The sequence below is a fragment of the Cygnus atratus genome, chromosome 20, assembly GCF_013377495.2.
Source record: "Cygnus atratus isolate AKBS03 ecotype Queensland, Australia chromosome 20, CAtr_DNAZoo_HiC_assembly, whole genome shotgun sequence".
Taxonomy (NCBI): Eukaryota; Metazoa; Chordata; class Aves; order Anseriformes; family Anatidae; genus Cygnus; species Cygnus atratus.
Genome location: NC_066381.1, coordinates 7,902,620 through 7,927,871, shown reverse-complemented (window position 1 = coordinate 7,927,871; position 25,252 = coordinate 7,902,620). Strand labels below are relative to the sequence as shown.

General features: G+C 40.2%; 2 protein-coding genes across 2 annotated transcripts; both read right to left on the bottom strand.

Annotated features, from left to right (window-relative positions):
- Positions 1 to 1,316: 1,316 nt before the first annotated feature.
- LOC118255059 (transient receptor potential cation channel subfamily V member 1) lies at positions 1,317 to 12,465 on the bottom strand. The gene is made up of 16 exons (XM_035560970.2): positions 12,328 to 12,465; positions 11,172 to 11,487; positions 10,465 to 10,631; positions 9,961 to 10,113; positions 9,428 to 9,568; positions 8,625 to 8,923; positions 7,790 to 7,966; positions 7,403 to 7,567; positions 7,024 to 7,119; positions 6,329 to 6,399; positions 5,437 to 5,602; positions 4,643 to 4,709; positions 3,932 to 4,248; positions 3,221 to 3,348; positions 2,896 to 3,011; positions 1,317 to 2,344 (listed from the first exon to the last, which is right to left on the bottom strand). Exons 2-16 carry the CDS (start codon positions 11,471 to 11,473, stop codon positions 2,178 to 2,180), a joined length of 2,532 nt encoding a protein of 843 aa, XP_035416863.1. The 5' UTR covers positions 11,474 to 11,487; positions 12,328 to 12,465; the 3' UTR covers positions 1,317 to 2,177.
- Positions 12,466 to 15,792: 3,327 nt separating this feature from the next.
- On the bottom strand, positions 15,793 to 25,130 carry SHPK (sedoheptulokinase). Its single transcript, XM_035560890.2, has 7 exons — positions 24,714 to 25,130; positions 22,969 to 23,110; positions 20,175 to 20,358; positions 18,799 to 18,951; positions 17,539 to 17,714; positions 17,243 to 17,443; positions 15,793 to 16,204 (listed from the first exon to the last, which is right to left on the bottom strand). Exons 1-7 carry the CDS (start codon positions 24,870 to 24,872, stop codon positions 15,810 to 15,812), a joined length of 1,410 nt encoding a protein of 469 aa, XP_035416783.1. The 5' UTR covers positions 24,873 to 25,130; the 3' UTR covers positions 15,793 to 15,809.
- Positions 25,131 to 25,252: the final 122 nt, after the last annotated feature.

Sequence of the window (25,252 nt, the reverse complement as noted above, 5' to 3'; positions counted from 1 at the left end):
TTTGTGTGTATGCCCTGCAAAACTCTATCAAAAAAGTGACATTTGTCCTAAATGACTTAGTTAACAATAGAATCAAGTATTATTAGTCCTCTAGATGGTGCTACCATTTCAAATAAGCTAAATGCTTTAAGATTTGTTGAACTCTATTGCTTTAGTACCCTGTCAAAAAGCAGCACTGTCAGAAATCCTGACCCTGGTAAAAGAAAACTCCAAACAACCCAGAATCCACCTAACAGTGTTAGCAGTGGAGGGCAGTCTGTATGTAAATACATTAATTGCTTCTCTTAAAAAATAGTGAATGTTTCAGTATCTTAGTAAAAGCAGAAAAAAAAAAAAGATATTTTGAAAATTATCTTTCAAAGGCTGACTCACTTTTCTACATCTTTGATTTCAAGTTTCCCAATGATTTGCTACTGACCCATCTATCGTACCACTTTTCAACCACAATGACTCATGAATGTTATCTGACCGCAAACTCTGGATGCGTCAGAGGCCAAGCATGACGGGCTCTCCCTGACAAAAGGCTGTGTGCACTCTGGATGAATTTCACAGAAGTGCTTTAGCACAACTGTACTTTGAATGCAGCCAGAGAAACAGTGCACATGCTCAAACTGGAACCCGTGCTTAAAAACCTTGTTGACTTAAGGATATTTGTACACGCATAATCTACTTGGACATTAAAAGCTGTTAGGTCTATGTGTTTTAGTGATACATAACAAGTAAAGAAGGTAAAACAATTTACCTTTTCTTGCCCAACAGGATTGCACAGGTCCATCACTGGATTATTGGGCCAGTTGTCTAAGACAAATTTTCTTATCTTTACTTTCTGTCCAGTCACTTTTCACGAGGATGCCAAGTCCCTCCTATTCTTTCCTCTCATTCCAGGTTTCTATCTGTAGTTTCAGAAAATTTGCCTATTTTGCCTCTCAGGCATTTTTCCTGATTCTCTTTGTAAGTCCAGCCAGATGGATTTGCAGCATCAGATTTCTTTCCTCCTGTTGTTGCTGTTAAAGTCAAGAACAAAAACTATGATTTCAAGATAATTATTGTTATATGCTATTATACATCTGACCTTCGAAACATATATTCTCTATAACCACTATCTCTTACTTAATGCAAAGTTAATCTGTTATCTAAATAAATGTCAAATTTGGGATCTTGTGAAGCCTTTGGCCTCAGTAACAATAACTGTGAATTCTGGAGTTTACTCAGACACTGTAAGAGAAACACTTAATTGATTTTGACTATCCAGCCTTTAAAATTTCACAGAGTATATTTATTCTTGTGTTATGAGAAAAGAGTAATATCTTTAGATCATTCATTTTCTACTCTTTCACTGTGTCCCCCCATTTATCTCCTTTACAAGGAACATTCTTCACAACAACATACCTCTGGTCTCTTGGCATTTTTTTACTGCTCTTTTATGAGTCCTTCTCCAGTTTTGTTATAGTATGGTTAGTTAGTTTTCAAGGCTGGGAAGTCACGAAATCGGGGCCTGTAGCTGCTCACAAAAACACTTTTTTAAAAGAGAATCTAAAAGCAGACAAAGTATGAAATCCATTATGTCCAGAGTGTTGAGTGCTAACCATTTTTCTATAGGCCTTTTGTTATTTTTGTATTATCAACAAAATATCCGCCATTACTGGCCACTTGCACCAACCCACAAAACTTAGCAAAGCTCCTGTTAGCTAACAATGAATATGTCAGCTCAGATCTCAGAAACGCATGAGAGCACTTTCAAAGAGCGAAAGAAATGGATGAAGACTGGGAAAAAACCTGCAGCAAAAAAGAGCTCACCATCTTACAGACAGCTCTGAATTGTGGGAAATTCTCGATGCATTTAATTAAAACAAACAAACCAGTAAAAAAAATACAGGAATTATTTCTAACACTTCATGAGACAGCCTAGATGCAAATATCTAGCCAAGTAAATACAAACCAGGTAGTAAATAGCCACTTTCTTGCAGATTCATATTAAAAATAACCATGAAGACATGAGCTTAAACAACAAGTAGTTTATTTAGCATACTTAATGAATCCTTGCACACAGTCATTTCCTTAGTCCTTTGATCTGTTTCAATAAATCTCTGTTCTTACGAAGGAAGTGCTCTAATTGCCCTGCTTTGTGAGGACCAGCACAGGCAACCAGAATTAACCTTCTGAAAAACAAAATAAGATTAGACTGACTTTGGAAGAGATTCCTTCAATGTCTCAGAATCCTCCGGCTCATAATAAGGCTCCAAAATGGGTTTTAACTTGATTTCTTCTGGTAGTTTTTGTGTCTCTTCTCTCCTGCTCCCATCTCTTAAAAGCGGAACCAAAGTTTTCCAGTTTTTTCCTGAAACTAAAAAAGGAAAGGAATGGTTATTTTTTTCTCCTCCATAGAAACAAGAGAAATACATGCAAGCAGTTTTTATAGAAAACTGATGAAAGGAGGAAGAAAGGGCCTTGTGTTGTGTCCTCCCACCCCCACTGTTCCAAGAGTTTTTCATATTTCATCTGGCAAGCACAGCAGAGACTGTCTTAGGGTTAAACACTCAGCTGGATTCCCCCAAGCTATAGGAAGCTTTATTTGTGGCCTCCAAAGTAGCTTGTTGGCTGTCTGTCTACCATCATACACTGTCCCAAGTCCTCAGAATTTGCACATATTATCCGCCTTATAAAAACCTAAAATCAGAATGATGAATCCATGAGACTTTTATTCCAGCCAGTAAAACCACTATGTGAATAATGAACCTATTTAGTCCTTTACACTTCATGTTGACTGAAAAAAAAAAAAAACAAACAAAAAAAACATTAACTTATCTACTATCCTTAAGTGTATAAATTGACTGTCCTCTAACAATCAATCTGTACTGCTTTTGTCACTAGAATCTAGGTCCCTGTAACACTCACCTCTGCCAGGCTTAATAGAGTAACTGGGATTTCTTTTGAGGTCTCCAGAGTATCCAGGATCTTCGTTGATTATGCCCAGATTAGTATTCCACGTGGACCAGTTCACTTCATCAACCCTGGGGAGAGAACAACAAAAACAATAACTATTCTAAACATTAACAGACAACTCCAGGATTAGTTTGTATCACACATTGAGACGGTGCTAGTACACTGCTTGTCAGAGGAGTGCTCCAGAGGGAAAGTTCTGCTTCCCAGTACCCACTATCAGATACCTTCATCTTGTTTGTCTATAATAGATTGATCATTTGACATACAAGCAGGTTACCTAAAGCACCATCTGTAATCATCTTGGCCATCAGGCGTGACCCCCACCAAGACTTGCTTTCCAGACCGGAACGAGCGCCTCACACAGTTCAAGTAGCTGTTTTCAATATCCAAGATTGTGATGGCTCTCTAACAGGTAAAAGAAAGCAGACCACTGAGAAGCTGCTGTTTCAGTCATGCAAATCCTGAATTCTGCCTTTATAAAAAAACAAAAAACAATCACTTATCATTTTCATCATCTTAAAGAAGGCATTGCACCCATCTCTGAAATATCACCTCTGTTAACACGGGATTTAAAGTGCTGAATTACTGCCCTGTGGTTGGTACTATGAAGTTCCCTTTCTTACCCCCAAACAAAAGCAGATATGCCTTTGTCTGAGACTCTGGAAAAAAATGTTTTATTGTCCCTTGCATAATCTCTGTCTTCATACGCTGATCAGGATTTTCCATCATAAAAGCCCAAATAATTCTGTCTAATTACAGAAGTACTTTTCTTAAATTCCGAACATGTGTGCAACTCTGGGAACATCTGCTCAGACAAAACATCAAATACACACGGAAAAGGAACCGATATACTGTTTGAGGGGGGAACTGTTTGGGGGAATCAGAAAGAAGCAGTGGCCTATTACGTAGAGACATGTCAGCTTCTACAGATTCTCTCTTATGATTCCCCACACCCTCCTTCTTGGATAACCTCATAGAACCAATATACCTGGAGTTTCCAGATGCTCTTGCTCTCCTGTGCAATTTTGCTCACAGTTTCTCCCATGAGTGCGATAAGCATGTTGAGCAGAAGGATGTACGTAAGGATGACATAGAGAACCAAAAGGATGACAAACACAGACTTGAACCTGTAGTTCTCTGTGAACTCCAAGTCTCCCATCCCAATAGTGAACTTGAAAAGCTCCAAGCAGGTGTAATATAGACTATTATAGGATGTGCGGCTTCGTTTCGTATGGCAACATCGGGTATATTCAGAGGTATTTGCATCCTGCCCCTCATTGTCATCTTCAATTAAAGTCACCACAGCTATTACAAAAGAAGAATACCATACAAGATGAAAATATAATTTGAAATCTTAATTCTCCTGCAAGCAATGAAAATAAGCATAAAGGTATCAGATATGACACAGTATCTTCATGACACCTTGTCCCCAATGAAACCGCTCTATAAAATATTCCCCATTACTGACACCATTTCAGATGCGTTGTCTCAGTTTTGTCTACACAGAACAGGCTGACTTTTTCCATTCAGTTTTCCTAAGCAGTTTGTGATCCAAGTTACTACACATAATTGTTAGTCTGAAGAGATTTTTGTAATAAGGTTGATTTTAATTTCTAATTGAAAATAAATATTCTAAGCCACTTGAAACATATAATTTTCTGAGATTGAAGATAAAAAATAACCTCAAGTATTATATTACCTGTGGAAAATCCCAAGAGGAATACTAGATAGACAAACATGAAGCGACATAAATCTCTAAGGATCATCTGTAATGCAGAAATAGAAAATTTATATATTGTAAAAACTCAAATATAAACTGAAACAAAAATTAGTAGAAAATATTCCTTCAGCTCAAGAAGACACTTGCTGTGAACTGGCTGCTCATGCATTAAACAGTTATTTATCCCACTGAGATAATCAATGTTAATAAGAAAACATTTTTCTGTCATTCAAGCAACAGTTTACACACATATGAAAGACATATGCATGACAAATAGTTTCATCTTCATGAGTACAGACCACATTAAAACAATTGCCTCTTTCTTCTCCTCTTGGGCTAGCTGGCTACGTCATACATAGAGGTTTATTAGCCAGCTACTGCCTCTTAGCTAATTGCTGTTTGGTAAGATTTAAACTATTCCTAAGGAAACTTCCAGCTGGTAGAAAGCTGTGCCACTTCATACCACATGAGTCTGCACTATTCTCACAGTCTACTTAAATCCACATCTATCCAACTGTTATTTTGAAGTATAATAATAAAAATAGAATGCATCAAGACTGCTATAAAACACATGGATGAGGAGCAGGTGTTTTTTCTATGTGACTTAAAATGTGCATCTCTTTGCTCAGAAAATAAAGGCTGATTATAATAGACTGATACAGGCCTTCCCGTGGAAGGCAAACATGGAAACGTGGTGACTTCTCTCCTGGAAATGGGGCTGTTGGCAGCAGTTTCTGATCCGAGCTCTCTGGCCTCACCACCCACTGACTGACCTTTGCAATCATGACAGAGTAAATGCCCATCTGCTGGAAGCCACGGGTGTAGTACAGCATGTTAGCCCAGCCCAGCGCCAAGGAGAAGACCATGGAAGCCACGTACAGTTCCTGGCCACAGAAGTACAGCACCACAGAGCTCAGGAGGAGCAAAGAGTGAACAAAGCTGAAAGACAAGCAAGGAATAGGAGGATATCTGCACATCCAGTGCATACACTGTATTGCAAGTCCACCTTGGAGATCTATTTCTAACTCTGCTGCAGGACACATTCACCACACTTCTAAACACTTCATTTGCTTTACCTCCAAAGGAGGTTAGTGATACAGGTACACTTGTTCAACTGCTATTTTGTAAGGACCTATGAAATTATAGCAAAGTATCTTTAAAGGTCTAGAGAGAAAAACATACGAGGAGCAGCTGAAGTCACTTGGTTCATTCAACCTTGAGAAGAGGAGAACTAGGGGAGACCTCACGGTGGCCTACTGCTTCCTCACAAGTGGGAGTGGAGGGGAAGGCTCTGATCTCTGCTCTCTGGTGACCAGCAGTAGGACCTAAGGGAATAGCATGAAGATGCAACAGGGGAGATTCAGGCTGGATATTGTGAAAAGGTTCTTCATGTTTGGGCACTGGAACAGGCTCTCCAAGGAAGTGGTCACAGCACCAAGCCTGCTGGAGTTCAAGAAGCACTTGGACAACACTCTCAGACATTTGGTCTGATTTTTGGGTGGTCCTATAGTGGAGCTAGGAGTTGGACTCTGTGATCCTTGTGGGTCCTTTCCAACTTGGGATATTCTATAACTCTATACTTATCAGGATTGGTTTAAGCCAAGCATGCAGATCTCACACACTCATGTGTTTCATGCCGGAATACAATCAGACACTGGCACTTACAAAAGAACCTCACTGTAGCTGTCAACTATCAGCGTCTTCAATGATGGGCGCCTCTGCACAAAATACTGTATCTGAAAGGGAAAAAAAACGGCATAGCAGGCTGGAGGGCGGATAAAGACCAAGTTTGCATCAAAGGAAGGGAGTAAATATCCCATGGGAATGCATCAACTAAGTGCTGGTATCTATACCAGGGAGCTGGTACTTGTTCAGCATCGCAAAAGAATAGCTCAAACAACACTTAAAAGATCCAGGAAGGACTCTTTTCATAACACTAGATTTCCTTCACATCTAGGGCCTCTTTTGATGACACCAACCTCTTCAAGTCAGTGGTCTGAGGACCTGTGATTCACTAGATACTATCAACTGGCTGCCAAGAGAAAGAAGACTGCCTTTAAGCTAAAACAGAATCTTTAATGTAGGCTTAGCTACTTGCAAAACCCATGCTTAAGGTTTGGCTAGGGTAATTACTCAGATGCCCATTGACTTCTTAAGGACTTCTTTTTTATACAATAGATAAAACTGTACCTCAGCCTGAGGGCTTGTTAGTAACCTAACCAGGCCAAGGAAAAAGCTTTGTAGCTCTCAGCTAAAATATGGATTATCTTGGCAACCAATTTTAATGAATGCAAAAGGCAGGCTTGGTTTTCACCTACACTTACCCAACCAGCAAAAAGGAAAAGTTTCAAAAATCTTACCCCTCTGAAAAAAAAATAGAGTCCTCCCAGTACACTCAAGATCTCTCCAGTCACTCGAAAATATTCTCCAGTGCTGTGACCAAACGTGAAGGGAGGCTGTGTAAGACAGAAGACAGAGATGTTCAGGAGAACTGGAGATAGGAAAGACCTGTCCTTGCCAGCAGCTGAAAGCAACTTCTTTTCTGAGGGAACAGGTTAAGTTTCTGAATGTACTGCACCAAGGGGCAAGGCTTGCCTGGAAAGCAAGCGGGGCCAAAATCTCCCTCCTAACTTCAGGAAAGGCAGAAAACTGACCTTAGGAGCACACACTGAAATGGGAGGCTGATCTGGGATAACACGCGCTGTGTGGTTCCCCTGATGTGTGACAGGAGTAACATACCTTTTCTTTCTTATCCACAGGTCTGTAGTAGGCAGCTGCAGTGAGAATGATGATATGCATGGTATAGACAAAGAAGTTGAAGTAAAATAAGTGTTTGACAAACCGGTCCCACTTGTCTTGCAGCAGCCTGTTGAGGGGTTCCACCAGCAGCATCTCATGACGATTCTGAATGAAAGGATAAAGAGAATCTTGACAGGACCAGTACGCACAGGGCTTTGAAAATAGCAAATGATACTCAACTTCAGCAAACGTTTTCTCTAATACCCTTAAACATAGGAAAGAAGATTGCTGTTTTACAGCAATGACACAAAGATACACTGTGTAGAACATGGAGCTCTTCCCCAGCAGTCCCCAGACTGCAAATAAAATGCCAAGGTGCATACTTACCGGCGTTTCACTGCTGTAGGCAATAATCTCAAGCACTGAATTTTTCTCACATGTGTCTATACAGGACAGGTCATAAAGAGATGAGTGGACAGGCCCATAAGCCCATTCAGTGAACTTCCTAGACAAGTGCCTGCACTCAGGGTCTTTGATCTCTCGTCTGAGGATGTAAGCGAAAATCTAATTGCAAAAGAACAATACAAACAACATTTCAAACAACATTTCAGTGCTAATGGGCTTTTAGTACCTCAGTATCTCTGTAAGAGAGGATTGCTTTAATTTAGATTAACACAATTTAACTATGCTGAAGTCAATCTGCTGGAGCACTGCAGAGATCAAAGTCTGAAGTAAACAATATTAATTTACTCACTGTATGCTAGTGGATGAAAAATATAAATGTGGAAGGAAGCCCATTTCTTTGCTTTCTACCACTTACAACTTGCCATTATCTGTTTCAACCCACAAGAAAAATACAGAGATGTACATTACACATCTCTGGGCGTACAGTCACACTGAATGGGAACTTTTGGTCAGTCAAAAGTACAAGACCTCTAGTTCAGGTAATAGCAGAAGCCCACTTCCTGTTTCCACCTGGGCTGTCTTGTATACTGCTACCATGTACATAATGCCAGTTGGGTAGGTGTGCATGTGCACACACACACCCCTCACAGGCTTTAAGTACTATGCGGTTTTGCATGTTAAACTGCAGCATTAACTCCTCTTAACTGAAAAGCCCCAGCAATAAGCAGTGATAAAACCTGTCCTGCATAAATGTTTTGCATGTACTCTGTATAACTTGATGCAGTGATGGGACAGCTGGACACATTTGCTCACCTACCCCTATCTTCCCTGTTTTAGCTGCCAGAGTTAATGGAGTCAGCCCTTTCTTGTTGGTGAGTTCTTCTAGCTTCAGGATTGGATTAATTTTGGCACCAAGGATCAATATGTTGTTATACATCTTGGTAACAAACTTGGTATTATCCTTAGTATTGTCTGCAATCTCCACCAGGGTATGCAGGACCATATTGCCCATGGAGTCCTCAGCGGCAATGTTGGCAGCCTGGTACGGGTTCTCCAGGAGGAATTTCACAATGCAGAGCTGGTTGGTACAGGCAGCCAGGGATAGAGGCAGCTCTCCTATGGATAAGCAATGAGAATGAGTGGTCAGAAACCCCACCGCATTTGCAAGCCTTACTACACATCCAAAAACAGAAAGGAGACCATGTTGTTTTCAACTTTCACCATGAGAAAAAGAGGTGAATTTCTCTATCTAAAATAGCATCAATTCTTCTGATAGCTGTTTGAATCACATTTTCTTTGGTTTAACTGCACTACAGAAACATGGCTGCCTAGAAAAGCACCAAAACAAAGACCAGTGGAAGGTTACAACCTTTCAAAGGATATAGTGCCCAGAAAACAAATGGATACATACACCAAGCTGACACTGAATACCATCAACTACCAACTGTGTTTCTTTATAATCTCAGCCTTTGGGAGTAAGTGTCTTGACTAAGTGGGGGATTAAACCATTTACGACTTCTGAGCCTCCAGTCTCACATGAACAGGATTATTTAACAGTTTGCACTTGGGATAATTCTAGGATAACTCAATCAATAAAGCCCATGCTATGCTTACTCTTACCGAAATAAAAACCAGGTTTCCCTTTGATTTTCCTGAAGAACTCCCCACAGGCCCTTGCATGAACATCTGCTCCATTCTGGACCAAGAGCTTCACCAGGTACATGTTCCTTCTCTCAATGGCAATGTGGAGTGCAGTCTGGCCTACAGAGACACTCATCAGAGAGAAATCTTAAGCATTTAATACAGACTGAGAGCTTTCAGGCACCACAATTCATTCAGCTCCATGTAAGATGGTAGAATCGAGAGCTCTTTAGACTGAAAAACTCTAGAATTAAACAAAAAAGATGGCACAGACAGCAAATGCAAGTCCCCTAACTTGCTGTTAAATCACTGTCACAAAGAGCAGAATACTGCACCTGTCTAACAAAAGACTGCCCTAGCATGAATGCACTGATTGTTAATCACACACTGGAACTTTCCGATGCTGCATCCTCAGGCATAAGACCTCATGCAAAAGACCGTTTGAGAGCCCTGCCTTACCCTATCTTCAGTCTTATCAGCAACGGTATTCACAGTATTCACTCCTTTCTTACCCTTGTAGTAGTTGTCGGTATACTCTGCATTAACAAACTCTTTCAGAGTTCCAGTTTTCTTTGCAATATCCAGCAGCAAGGGAATGGTATCATTTTTCCCATCATGTAGATTCAGCATGGCTTTAAGCAAGCAGGTTTTCCCAGTTTCTGGTTCTGTAACAAACAAGATTATAGCTACATAGAAGCGACTAGAAACACACCATCTACTTCCAGACATATAGCAATTAATGAGATTGTTATGAAAACACAAGAAAACCCATTCAGAATTTCACAAACTTCAACTTTTCTGATTCCTCTTATAACTTTACAATCAATGGGCTGCTCAGTCAGTAGGGATATACAGGCTATTAGAGGACCTTGTGCAGCTACTTCACGCTTAATAGCAATGTTGTTTTGTGTGTTGTTTTTTTTTTGTCCATCTGCCTTCTTCCTCCCCCCCCTCATCTCAGTAGTACTACTGGAAGAAGACAAGGGCAACTTAAGGTATGTGACACTAAGTGTTACCTTTGAATTCATCATCTGTGAGATGCTTCAAGGTCCTATTAAGATAGAGTAGCAGATCATCCAGGTCCCTTGTGTTGCCTTGGGCTACAGCATCAAAGATCCTTCTGCGGTCATAAAATCTGAAAGCTTTTTCAGAGCAGCCTGTGATGGAATCTGTAGATAGGAGCCTAACGAGAGAAAATTTCAGTTTAAGTCAGATATTTAGCAGTCTTTTTATGAACTACCAGAAAACTATTTTCCTTTTGCTTGTATGAAATAGCAACCACTGCTGATTAGTATAGATGGGTCTGCAAAATGTACAAAATAATGTCTGCAAGCAATTGTCCTGACAAAGTGTTTACTGCTGAAAAGCTGAAAACAAGACTTAAAAGATGCACTGAAGTATGACAGTCTAACTGCAGGCCTGGGTGCCAGGCAATCCTATGTTATTCTGAGTGATGTCCACTTACTGAGCAGCTTTGAGCATGTGAACTAAGGCTAATCACTAACTTTGGGCAAGACAACCATGGACTAAATTTTCAGAGATGCCAAGAGACAACAGCTATTATCAGTTTCAGATAAAACACTCCTTCCTTTGGGCACTAAAAATAGTGAAACTGAGAAAACAGGTATGCAAATGCAGAGTGAATACATACTGCTCTAAGAAGCACAGACTACAACTGTCATAATACGTCCAGTACAAACCACACCTTACAACACAAACTTACTTGTGAAGTCTCCCTCTCTCCAAATTGGTGTGAAATTTGATGACAGAAGGTGCCATCAGGTGATCCATCTGGTAGAAGGAATCCATGGGAGCCATGTCCTTGTCACTATCCCCCATAACAAACCGCCCACGTCTTGCAAAGATGTTGCTTTTAGGTGGCTGCACCTTGGTGCTGAGCGTACCCTGGAGGCTGTCAGGTGTTTCCAGTGCAGAGTCCTCACCATCTGTGTGTTCATCTGTCACTTCAGATTCCTCCAGGTCAGAACTGCCAAATTTCTTCATCTTCCCAAGAATGGAAGACATGATGAACAGGCAGTCTGTGAGGAACCACAAAAACACCTTAAGTAAGCACTTTAGAGCACCATCTATTTTCTGTTTTGTGCCACAATATAGTCTCAGGATTATATCAGGCCTTTAAGAAAAGCTTGATATCATGGTGCCATAACCTCATTTTAACGATCATGAGCAGAGGGCTTACTGCATACAGGAAAATTATCACTTAATGGCTTTACCAGAGTTACAACAGTGCTGGATGAAAGTTGGGGCATATGATTTTTGTGAGATTAGTGTCACCTCAGACATGAGACTGGAAAACAGAGAGGAAAAGGTTACCACAGATAAGAGATTACTGTAAGACCACAGGTCTGATCATGTGTGATTTACAACCACAAATAATTTGACACAAGTTAACAAACAGGCCATACTGAAGGTATGAGCAGCGATTTTTTTTTCTGCCTTCTTATCAAACTGCTTTGAACAGCCAAATGTTTGCATTCATATCACTGAATGCAAAGCATTCTGTAACTCCAGCAATGGAGGCAGGAATACTTCATACTGGAACTGCTACATAGCTGACTTTTAGAAGGAGCTGAACAGCTTTAGAAACACATTCCAAAATTCTAGATTGGTTCAGAATCTTATGGCTCTGAACACAGGAGCGTTACAAAATCTTCAAAAAGCCTTCAATTATAAACCAATTACAGTGGTCCATAATCATCTCTGTACAATCAGTTTGAAATCAATGTCATAAATAAGCGTTGAGGTTTTTTCTCTTCGCAAAAATTTTCTGAGGGATTACCTGCAAACCTACATTGTATATTAAAGCTAGATTTTCAGTTCTCTGGGACTAGTTAATATTTACATAAAGGATCACTTACATTTTCATGTGCATGTAGGATGAGAAAAAGACTTTTCTTACGCATTTGCACTTTCTGTAGTTTTGTATAACACACATGTAAAGAAAACATCAATTTGCAAATTTGCACATTTACGGTAACCGAAAGCAAAATAGCATAGTATAGATGAAATACTAAAGGCTGCAGTTTAACTTGCTGTGTCCTCTGTGCTCACCATTCAAGTTTTTTGTGTACAACCACTCTGAAAGAATAACATAATACCTTATAAACTTAATTGTTCTATAATAAAGAAGTAATCTAAGGAAAAATACTCTCATTTGGAATATGATACTAAAAATATGGAAGAACAATTACTTTAGGAAAAAAGTTACAACAACAACTTTTATAAAGAAATGGAAAAAATACACTGGGAATACAGCCATGTTTGATTTTCATTTTTGGTCTCATTTAAATCAATGTGGATTGAGCCAAAAATGTCAGGGAGATGGCTATGCAGAATGGAATAATGTATTTTCTACAGAGTAAGTACAATATTAGAATCAGCAGAATGGATTTAATCCTGTCCTCCTGACAATCTACTCAAACCTGTTTCAGTTATAATTATTATCATTCAATTTATTTCTAATGTCCATTGGTAGCATCTTTGATAATGAGGACAAAACTGCATTTCCTTGTACGTATGAATTTGCACACAAAATAATCTTTAAATTCTATGAAAAGATTCTTAAAATAAATTAAAAAACAATAATAAAATAATATTATCTATCCTGGAAAAACACATAAACCTACCTAACTCTCGGAATCCTATGTACATCAAAGCTTGATTCAATAAATGAGGAAATATTTTTTTAAGAAGGTCTAACTGAATCACAACTTATAATAAATACTTAAGAGTTTACAAAGAACTAGCAAGCATGCTATTCAAATATACATACAGAACTTACAAATATTGTAAAAAAAATCCTGTCTTCCACAAAATAGTCCAGTCTCAGTTAACAATCTCTGTTCTACAGGAATTTGGTGCCAGAGATTCTTCCTCCTAGGTGCCTGGGCTGCAAAGACCTCAGAGCTTGCTTCTCCACTTCGTCTGGAAAATTGTTCTACGTGCTGCTGATTCTTTAGAATCAAGGGAAATTCACTAGAAGAACAGAAAATAGAGTAATAAAATCATTAAGAACAATTCTGGAATGAGAAGCATCAGTAGCTTCTATTCCCAGGAGCTTAGCAAAGCTCTTTACAAGAATCACAGCAAGTTGTTTTTGTCCCCCCCACCACCATCACGCTAATTGCATTTAGTAATGGATCCTCCTCTACAGATTTCCTCTTTGTAGATACACTCAAGCTTTAAAAAAAAAAAAAAAAAAAAAAAAAGCAATTGTTTCTGTGGGCCACAGTTTCATTTCACTTGACAAAACTTTGTAAAATATGCCACAGCCCTTCTCTGAGATCATTCATCTTTCTGGACACTCTTGGGTGGCTGCTGTAAAGCCCCATGAAGTATTTTAAAGACAAGCTGATTCTGAACAGAGTAGAAGGAGAACCCAACAGTAATAGTCTTAAGGACATTTTATCATTCCACATTCCTACTATGCTTTATTTAAATAATATATATGTAACAGAAAGCTTTTAAATATTAATATCATGAGGAAAAAAAGTCTTATCTAATCCAGAACTGATCTAACACAATTAAAATGAAGACCTGTGTTAAATGTATCATTTATGTAGTATCTTTCTAACAAAGACTAGGCTAGAGAGAGAAATTTCCACAAAGCTAAGCCAGCAGACTATAACTATTAGGCTAGGAGAAACCACCAGACCTCTAGCTCCTGAGGTCTGGAGTTAGATATGAAATTATTCAATGAAATAATCTGGTTTATGTTTTGCAAAAGGTAACTATAGGATCATAAGAGATCTTTCTAGTCTTGCCATCTATCGATATATAAAAGAATAATATATTTGCCTATTTAATAGCAAACTAATTACACCACTTAAAACACCTTATGGCATTATACTCGAAAGTAATAAAATGCCTGTTTATTAATGCATAAGTATGGATTACCAATAAGTCAGGTCCTTGGCTGACCCTCCTGGAACTTTGCTGCGCAGAGAATCTGCTTCAACATTACCATTAACTCCTTCACCACTTCCAAGGCACAGCTCAGTAACAAAACCATAAAGCTCAGAGGAGAGTCTCCCGTATTCAGTTTCTAGCTTCTTCCTTGCTGCTTTTGCTGAATGCTCCTTCTTTCTCTTCTCCTGTTCCTGGCATCAGCTCCTCTCAGTCTTCCCATGCTCTTGTGTACACAGTTTGGGAGCTTGCTGTCACTTTCTGAGCTTTGATGTCTTTCATCAGCCTCCTTGGTATCTGTTTCTTGTGCAGATGTTACTTCCTTCTTACCAGCAGCAATTCCGTTACTTTTTGCCACAGTTGTTGGAGATACCATATTCTGCTTCAGCAGGGACCTCGTTTATAGGTGTGAGCTTGTAAGAATGTGTGAATGCTTATCAAAACACACCAACAGCAAACAAGAAGGAAATTTATTCCTTTTCTTGGGCCGGCATCCCATAGCTTTCCATGGTACATAGACTTCACACAACTTCTGTGCTCAAGAGTGTTTAACAACTAAAAACCCTCTCCATTGCTGCAAATGGAAAAGCACCAGCAAGGAAGCATGCTAGAGATCTTTAAGATGTATCCAAGACTACTCTGCAGGTCAAATATATTCTTGCCTTTGCTAAGAGAACCTAAAACCAGGCCACAATTTTACCAGTTTCTGACAAATACCCTGTGAATGCATTTTCTGCTACGATATAAGCCTTGCCTACAGGTATTGCAAGTCATTTTACTGGCCTAGTCATTCCTTTGACCTTAGTCCACTCCAACAGACCTGAGTAGTCACAGAAATTAACATTCTATGGTTTATTTTGATTGTTTTGTCGACACGCAAGCCAAGGCTGTATTCCATTTTTACGGAGACAACACGCAATGCATGAGAACTGGCATTCATTTTGTGAAGAGCCACCAAGATCCTCAAATAAAACTGGTATCTTGGTCTGTTGCCTGTATGTATGTATACCGTGAGAAACCATAAAGACAAGAATTCTCTAGTGAAAGCATCAAACTAAGTTACAAAAGCTGCCCATTTCTCCCAGCCCTCCTAAACATTTTTACATCTAAACATCCTACCAGGAAAATGAGCCTCGCATGAAGTATCATCTTATGCAGAAAGTTAATGGATTTTTCCTTGTCACTCAGTCAAATTTAATGTGATAATTATGTCTCATTTCACAAATGGGAATGACAGAGCAAGGAAATGGAAGACCCTGTGTATGCCCAGGAGCAGAAACAGACATTAAATACAAGCTGTGTTTTCCATTGTAATGAGTAAGATGACACACTGAATACAACTCCAGAAAAAGTGAGGAAGTGAAAGGAAACACTGTACAGCCAATAAAAACAAAAAAAAAGGACAATGCATCTCAGGCCACTCTAAACAATAACTTTATTTTCTGTGGAACATCACCATGGCAGCCCCCACAGCAGCATCGACATCCTTCCCATAAACCACAGGGAACGGAAAAATCCTTTCCACTTCCTGCCTCAGCACCTCATTCCTGGCGAGGGCACTCCCACTCCCCAGAATTCTGCTCACTCCTGTCTCCATCAGATGTTGCACCGGTAACATGGAACAGAGGTTTTGAACGATGCCGCGGCACAGAGCTCTGGTTACATGACCCAAGGAGAGCTCAGAGACAGCAATACTGGTCACTGAAGCCAACTGCTCAGGAACGTGTCTCTCTCCAAATATGGTTGGGTGGATTGAGAGTTTGCTGTCATCTTGGGCCAAAGCTGCTTTGATTATCTTTGCATAGATGGCAGACTCCTGAACCTGAAGTCCTGCAGATGGGAAATACCATGTTACTCAGCTGAAGGGATCTAGTATATCTTACATGTGGAGACTTAAAATAGGCACTGATCCACTTGTTCAGCAAAATACTGGATACATTTTTCCCCTGTATCAAAGGTAGTTGTTTTTCCAGGATTACAAGCCCCAGTTCTCCCATCCCACTGTATCTAATATCTGTAATACTAGAAATCTTTTTCTGATCAGAACCAACATCTCTAAAGGTACTAATGACAGACTTCGTATGCAATCCAGCTACCGAAGCTGAACGCAGAGTTCACTTCAAGAACTCACAGAAATAATGATTTCAGAACTTATTTCTGCACTGCAAAACCCAGGAGATTTTATATATGTGTGTGTGTGTGTAAAACACTCTAATTTAATGTGATAATTACTTCTCATTTCACAAATGGGAATGACAGAGCACAGAAATGGAGGACCCTATGTATACCCAGGAGAAAAAATAGACATTAAATACAAGCTGTTTTTTCCTTTGTAATGAGTAAGATGACATATCAAATACAACTCCAGAAAAAGTGAGGAAGTTATATAATAACAAAAACAAACAAACCACCATGAGTGCAAAGTCCATGTTTAAAGCACTTAGAAGACACTACGTGAGTTTTAGCCTTAAAATCCATTAGACTGCTGCAAAATATGCAGTAAAAGGCAACTGATACAATCAAGGGACACTTTCTGATTGCAGTCACAGGAAATCAGTGGCTGTCCTCAAATTTGCTGACCTTTCCTTTCAAAAACAACTTGAAAAATATTCTTGTGTTCTTAAAAAAAAAAAAGAAAACCCAAAACCTAGAAGCAAAGTGAATGTGGAGTCCAAGGATGACTGTCCCAGCATGTTCATTAGCTTCAGAAGGAAATTCTAGACATCTGGGAAATATGACCCAGGAGTTATATCCTCATTCCTTCTATGGCATGAAGAAACAGCTCTATACTTGTTCCTTTGTCTGAGCTTCCCTTCACCTTGTTGATCAACCTCAATTTTAAGTCTTAACAATCCTTAACGAGCTTACCCAGCTCTTCCATCCACCGTGACACCATGTCCACAAATGTTGCTAGCACATTGCCTCCATTAAGTGATGCTGCCACTGCCAAGTAGTCACCGTTGAAGTAGGGAAAGTAAGTAACAGCCGACGAAGGATCTGGTGTCTCTGGAGGCTGGAAACCAGGGGGCATTGAGATGGTCAGCTGAGCAGAGGTACTGATATTAAGAACTAGAACACAATAGAAAAAAAAGAATCAGTGTTTTACTAGGCTACCCTGAAGGTAGACAATGAGAAAACAAAGAAAGATACCAAAATCATCATACCTGCATCAGTCCTTTCAGTCAGACAGGAATAAACAGAGCACTGGAAATCTCCCAGAGCAATTCCTACTTCTGTTCCCTTGGGTATTCCATGCCATGCACAGATTGTCTTCCCCGCAATACTGCCAGGGTCTCCCACCTCTGGAAGCAAGTGAAGAGGAAAGCCGGACTTTTTCAATCTACAATCAGAACAATATTGTTTTAGGAAAGTAGTACAGGAACATGCAGCATGGCTACAAGGACCTCTCTGAAGTCGCAGACGAAGCTGGCCATACATTTGCGGCTGCTGGATTTATGGATGCTTTCGCTTCTCTAGAAAGTTTTGTCTTGGGCAGCATTCCAGTTCAATGGGCGGGGTGCACTAGAATATTCTGGAAGAATAAACTGCTTTTCGTGGTATGCAATCTGATTACCTGGGATTATACAGGAGTACACGTTCACCAAGTTTAACCTACTGATGTCACACGGACAAGCAGTTCCAAGGTTAAGGGACAACCACAAAAATTCAACTTTTAAGCGTCAAAAAACTTTGAACTGTCATGCAGTTAGTATCTCAAAACCAAATCACAGGGGTAAGTCCAACAAACTCCTTACACAAACTGCAAGATACACTATGTTGCTACAGCAAAAACACCAGATTAGTGAAAATGCAAGTTTCTGTCACTCTTAAGGCATTGGATAGTAAATTACCTTTATGAGCAGATCTTGGAATTCTGGCCTAACCTAAACTCTGAAATACATACAGCCTTAGGATTCTGCCCTGAAAGAGCAAATCGTTAAAAATAAATAAACAAAAACAGTTTTCTGTAAGACTCCCTGTAGCCTACCAAACTTTAATAAATCACAAGTAAATCGTAGCAGTTACAAAGGAGCTCAGCCAAAAGAAGGAGACAGTAGTAACTGTCTTTTGCCATTGCAGCCTTGGCTACAGCATTCACTTCTCCATCTCCTCCCACCATCACACCACAGAAAGGGACAAGAACGGTTTGGTATACAAGGCCTCATTGATGAGCCTCTCAGCTCTGCTGTCTTAGGTATTTCTAAAAACATAGTGCTAGATTCTATACAACTTTAAATATATTTACCTTACAAACCAGAGCAAACGCCCAAGAGTCCTTCAGTACAGACCACACCACACAATTGATTAGGAACAACTTTCGATCATTCCTATCCGTAACACATTCATACTTAGGGCCCTAAGAGATGTTCACGTTGCCTGACACAAGCAAAGCATAAAATCCATGGAATGACCTCAGCACTTACACATCAGTATTCCAGCTTTTGTTTCTGGCATTAAAATATCCCCAGCTGGCGGCATTCTGGACGGACATGAGTGGCTTCTTCAGGTCACACAACATGGCAACCACATAGTCATGGATAGTGCCAGCTGCATCGTAAGACTTCAGAAAATCTGGACTTTTAAACAAAACATTTTAAAAACAAAAACAATGAGTGGTGCTTTAAGACAGGCAGAGCAAGTTTACGTCCAGTGCTATAGGGAACTTTAGATGTGTGTGGCCTCACCTCCTAAAAACAAAACTGCAAACTCAGTATCTCAATGATCAACTTGTATTTTGTGGGTTATTATTTTTTTTTAATGGGATTTATTTTCCAAGCTTTTACCACAGTAGCAATTCTTATCTGCTCGTGGAAGACAGAGAGACAGTGGCTTTAAGGAATGAGTTATCTGGATTTGAAAGCATACCACCGCAAAACATGCCAGGAAGGTTGTAATTGTTTGTACAAAAATGTCACTTTGTTGATTCCGGAGCATTTGAGAAAAATTAGTCAATTCCTGCAGTCGCTTTAGGATTCACAGGTTATATGAATGGAAATGTACCAAGTGGTGAAACGGAACAGAAACAAACCAAAGCAGCTCGGACTCATGAGCTGTACAGCTCTAAAGCAAGATCACGTCACATTCTAGGTATCTGCTGAACATATGTTGAGGGAAAACCAAGATGTAGTAAGTTTTTCCCTACTAATTTAACTTGAACTCACTGCTGAGGAAGATAATGTCTCTGAGAAACATCGCATGCTACAGATGAAACTGAAGACCAAATCATGCTGATGCCAAGTCATAAGTGAAAAATTACATCCTCTGCAAAAATGCCACAACAAAGCAGAGCATCAGTAACACCTCATAGGAATCCAGTGTCTAAAGAAGGAAGAAACTGAAATTAATTTAGGGATTGTTTCTTTCAGCATCTGGCAGCAACCAGCCAAAGCAACTCTGTTACTGTTTTAGGCATGTTTGTACTTTCCGCAATCTGCACAAGCCAAAATTATAGCGTTCAAGCTACATTAGCAGACCTCCTCTGAGCAGCAGATTGGACTCGAATTTTATGATACTTTAAAACGTCTGTTTCTATATGGTCAAAAGATTTTATTTTTATTAAAAAGATCTGTACTACTTTTATGAGGTCAGAGAGACTTGTGTGCTGTTACACATTGCTTATAGAATACTGCCATTATAAACATTCTTTGACTAATTAATATTATGATTAGAGAGAAAACGCACACCCTGAGCTTGTAGTTGTTTTACCATGCCACAGGAATCCTAATTGTCACACAAATTCAAGAGGAGAAACTGACAGTGAAACAGCCTGATATAACTGCCCATTTGAGAAACAATGTACCTTTTCTTTAAATACCAGTAGACTGTGGCACACCCAAATCCTGTAGCCAGGCTGATGTGTGACTGGGGCAGTGGAAGAGAAGCGAGGAAGGCAGGACTGCAGCGGCCGTCCTGCCACGTAACCAGATGACTGACCTCCTCCGGCTCAAAGGTAGGGCCAGTACCACACTCTGTCCACCTGCAACCTGAAACACAACAGTGCCTGAGAAATCCCGTGATTCCCATCATTTTTCCTTACTAGACACTCTGATAATTTGTCAAATATATTGGGAAAAGAACAGAAACGGAGCCAGTAGCAGTTGTAATTAAATTAACTAGTCATAGTTTCAGTCTCAGATAACGTCATAATTCCAGTCATCCTGGAAAAAAACTGCAATTCTGCTACGAGAGGTAAGGAGCTGACATGACAAAACTTGAACAGCCACATCATGACCACGAGCACACAGAATTTGTAACGACTGTCTACGATGGATAGGGCACAGTTTCTTCCACCTTTTGACTCAAAGCAACAGGAAACCTGGATCTGTACGTATTAAGCAACGGACTGCAAACTGAAGAATATCCCTCACCTGTACCTTGCAATAAAGCTTCACCAGAAGTAGAGAAGGATTTAATTCAGTTTTATCAGTCTAGCACATTTGTTTTGAACAGAGGTTGCCACACCTTTGGTGAAGCCATCACATGCTTCTACGCAAAGGCCTCAGCTAAATTAGGGCAACCTCTTGGTGCTGCACGGAGCCTTCTCAGCAATGTCTGCTACTGCTCCAGCCCAGCGCGCTGCTCCCTGCCCTGACAGCCCTGACATGCTTCCCACAAGCAGTTCTGCTAAGGCAGATTACAGACCTGCCAGAGCAGCAAACTGAGCAGATGCTGAGCTCAAGCACTGGCCTGTGATATTTGCTGGCACACTCTACAGCTCAGCTTCAGCCTCTGACAACTACTGCTCTCCCAGGCGATGCAGGGCCACAAGATAGGGATAGGACAGGCCACACACTGTCTCCAGCTGGCTCTATTTCTTTTTTTAGTGAGGGGTGGCAGGAGAGTTTCAAGCTGTGCTGTGCCACTTGTCCTTCAGGTCAGAGTAGAGACCCAGCTGCTTAACTGACTAGCACAAATATGACTAAAAGAGTCTTTCTTGGGCTGCATACAGGGATTTAAAGTCACACACACAATAAAAAGCAGCCGTGAAAGCAGGAAGTACTACGTGAAACATGCAAAGCAAACATACCTTTGTTGTTCTCTTAATTCCCTGTTCTATCAAGTCTGTTTGAAATGATTTTCAAATTGGCTTGTTTTTCTAGTTTTGAATGGTTTCAAAGAAATATTATTAACCATAAATCCAACCCTAAAGGATGCTATTAAAAATCTAATTTGTGTCCCAAAGCGCATGGATTCATTTAGTCTACTCAAAACAAATGAGAGCAAACACCCTCTTTCACTGGACAGAAATGAAACAAAAGTGGTGTGTGGCTTTGGGAAATAAAATATTAACCAATATCACGTAAGAATCTGTCTATCACGAACCCATGAGGCTTTGTTATGCAGCCCTTGGGACAGCTGGAAAGCAAGCAACAGCTCCTTCCCATCAGCCTTTGGATTTCTTTCTTTGCAATCATTTTTGTGTTTAAGGTAAAATTACAGCCAGTAATGAATAGCACTGTGTCTCTTTAAGCAATTAAGACCCCGAAAACTTTTGATAGGCAGTGACCAGCACTTCTGGAAAATCTATTCTGCAGTTTACAATAAATCTTTGCTTAATCTGTAACTTTTATTATTATTTTAAGATCTGTATAATTGCTCAGATGTGCACACCATAAGGTAAAGAGAAAAAAAACACAGAACCACATTTTGAAACCTGAACCTTGGACTTCAGAGGGTTTACGTCAGCTTAGCCAAGAAAAGAATCCATACCTATCTCACAGAGCTAGAAATCCAAGGCTTGAATTTTTCAAACATCTTCACTGTCACAATCAAGCTCCATGTGACTACCTTACTGTGGCTGACTTTGTTTCTGAGGTCTTGGCCCTTCAGTCTACAAGCAGCTGCATATTCAGAATCAAGACCACAATCCTTTTCAGCTCCTAACAGAAGCACAAGCAGGCAAGATGAATGCAACATGCCAGTCTACAACTTACTAGAAAAAAATGCTTTGAGATTTTCATAACAGATAACAACAAAAGACTGAAATAATATTTTACTGAACGTCATTTTTTCCTCTTACTGTACTTTCAAACAGCGTGTCAGATTAGCATAGCAATGTTCATTACTGGATAGCTACTGCTGTACACATTCTAACATAAAGATCAAGTACAGCTTATTTTTCAAGGCATACATAGAACTGCTAATACTACTACTGCAGAATCACTGGAAGGTATTGAGATACTGGACACCAAGTAGTTAAGTGCTTTATGAGGTGAGTAACATTTAAGAAAAAAGGAATTCACATGGTCTCCGGAAGTTCTTTCAACTGGCAGCAGATAGCATATGATGGACAAACAATAGACAAGCCACAGATATGTAATTCCTCCTTCATACTATTAACTGTGCTCACTCTGCAGGGATCTCACAAGACCAAATCCTTCAACTGATATGTGTAAACAACATGGTTAACTACTGTCAGTAGCTGAAATTCCAGTAATTAAAGCAAAATTGACACACGAGATAATCTTGTTAATTCTGTTTTACAGAAGATCAAGGTGAACATGCAGCAGTTTCCTACAGATCACTTCAGTGCTGAAGATTTATTTTTCTGTATCATGGTACTCTAAACAGGAATGCCAAAAAATTAATGTTACCTTGATCTCTTTTCCAAAATACAATCCCGTGCATTTGCCCTGAAATTCCAATGTGACTGACTCTTTGAAGCTGCTGCTGAGGTAGAGCAGCAAGGCATTCGTTCAGTGCTGTTATTATTCTCCGGACATTCTGCTCCATTCCCTGTAATCATGAAGCATTATACCAAGATGAAGCCATTAGGACTCACTGTATTTATTAAACAAGGCTACTCTAGTCAGAAGTGAAGAACAGAATTCATTTAGGTTAATAACATGCATTACAGTAACATTCACTACTAAATTGAAAGAAAGTTTGCAAAAAAAACAACAGAACACAACACACACAAAACCCCCAAAACAATACTAGCATGTTGAGAATAAATAACAGCATCTTAGGCTGAAGGCCGTATAATCCTTGACTTATTTTCTTAAGACACTACTCAAACACACCTTTTAAAAAATCCGTTAACACTCACCACATACTTTCATTAGTTCAACTTCTGCATTGCTCTTTTTTTTTTTTTTTCCACGGAGGATTATCCACATGTTCTCAGTTGCACGCAGATTCATGTCTCACAACCTCCTAAAGTCTCACAACCTCCTAAAGCCTCTACACACTGTTGACTTGGATGATGCTGATACTTCATTTCTAGATACTCTTTTCCCAGAATTGCCAAGCGAACTACATAGATCTACTCAGTAAACTGATCAAGCCCTGCCACAAGATAAGCTGCATTACAGCTTTCACCCTTTTGAAAATTCAGACCACTTTGACAGACCAGAATAAAGATTATAAGCAAAAGTATTTACATATATCCTACACATAGCTGTGAACTGTTGTGGGCATGTGTACTTCTAGCTGCATAAACGTGACTGTAGGGAGAAGCATTGGCCTGTCCAGTATCTTCGCTCAGAAATGAGTCCCTGGAAACACTACAATACTAGGCCACAGGAATGTTGATACATAATGTTTATGATTTTGATTCATTCTTTATTTGATTGAACAACATAATGAACCTAAAGCCCTTTAACAGGAATATACATTCCTGGTTATTTCCACAGGGAATTTCCAGTTATGATTCCATCTCACATTAAAGTGCAACATACCCTTTAAGTTGGCAAGTGGTTGCTGTTTCCTGAACTGACAGCATCAAAGACAAAGGCATTGTTCGTGGAAGAATAGTTTTAGATTGTCTTGTGACATCTCTGAGGCCACAATGGAAGCACAAGCAGACTTTCTGCAGGTCTGTACGTTCTCAGAAGAGAAAGTTGAGCTTGGGCTGCCATCTCAGAAGCGTGGGAGGCTCCTGCAGTGGCAATTAGTTTGACTCAGTGGTGCCACTTACGGAATGTTCCTGGCAGCTGCCTCCATTTTGAAATGAGGTAAGAAAAGAGGGAACGAGTTCCTAAGAGTTATTATTCATCTAACAAACCCATTGACTCCAGTACTATCCTAATTTGACATGACTATTTGAGTACTTAACCAGCAGCTTTTCAAAAGCTGTGTCTTTCTTAAAACAGTCAGCTTTACTTGGCTTTCTTGAACAGAAACCAGATAGCATTTTAATTCCCATTTCAGACATCCAGACACACATAGCAACCATCTCTGTCACTCTACGCACACACACAAAACAAGCCCAAACAACCAAAAAACCAACCAAACAAGAAATCCATCAAAGTCAACATAACATAGCAAGACAACCCAACTGCTACAAGGCAACGCTGCTATACTGAAACCGCCGGCAGTGCTTTCTGCCACCCCTTACCTGCGGTCCAGCTTCCAGGCTGCTGGTGTATGCCTGTGTCTCCCTGGAGCAGCTCTCTGCCACCACATGCCCTCGCTCTGTCCCTACCAGCAGGGCAGCCTTAACAGATGTCGTGCCCAGGTCTATGCCCAGCACGCAGGATGCCTCGCTGCCCGCCATGGCCCTGGCGAGTTGCCTTCACCTCCCTCACACACTCTAGTCTCTCTAGGCGGTACTCTGACCAACATCCACTGTGTTGAGCCCTTATGTTGTTCCTCGCTGCCTTTGAAGGAGCACCTGCCCCGAGAGGGCACAAACACCACAGGCTACTGCTCCAGCAGCATGCAGGGACTGGGGTGAGTGGCCAAACTGGGCCGAGAGAGAGCCTGGACTCTGCCCTCTGACTGAAAATGTCTCCCTTCAGCACTTGAGCAATGCCCCTCCATCTTGAGAGTGGCAAAACCATCCCTTCCCCAGCCCTCCCCAGCGACCTTTGCAACTTAGAACAAAACTCCAGCGAGCAGCTGAAGCACCGAGTCCCCCCTCCCCGGCCCTCAGCG

Bases quoted from the DNA above. Each gene is read 5' to 3' on its own strand.
- SHPK (XM_035560890.2), bottom strand. From the start codon at position 24,872: ATGGCGGGCAGCGAGGCATCCTGCGTGCTGGGCATAGACCTGGGCACG. The intron at 23,111-24,713 runs GTAAGGGGTGGC...TCATGATTACAG, and splicing joins GCCTGGAAGCTGGACCGCAG to GGAATGGAGCAGAATGTCCG. The intron at 16,205-17,242 runs GTAAGCTCGTTA...TCCCATCTGCAG, and splicing joins ACGGTGGATGGAAGAGCTGG to GACTTCAGGTTCAGGAGTCT.
- LOC118255059 (XM_035560970.2), bottom strand. From the start codon at position 11,473: ATGTCTTCCATTCTTGGGAAGATGAAGAAATTTGGCAGTTCTGACCTG. The intron at 6,400-7,023 runs GTAAGATTTTTG...TTTCCCTTTCAG, and splicing joins TCTATTTTTTTTTCAGAGGG to ATACAGTATTTTGTGCAGAG. The intron at 4,710-5,436 runs GTCAGTCAGTGG...TCTGCATTACAG, and splicing joins ACTCTGTCATGATTGCAAAG to ATGATCCTTAGAGATTTATG.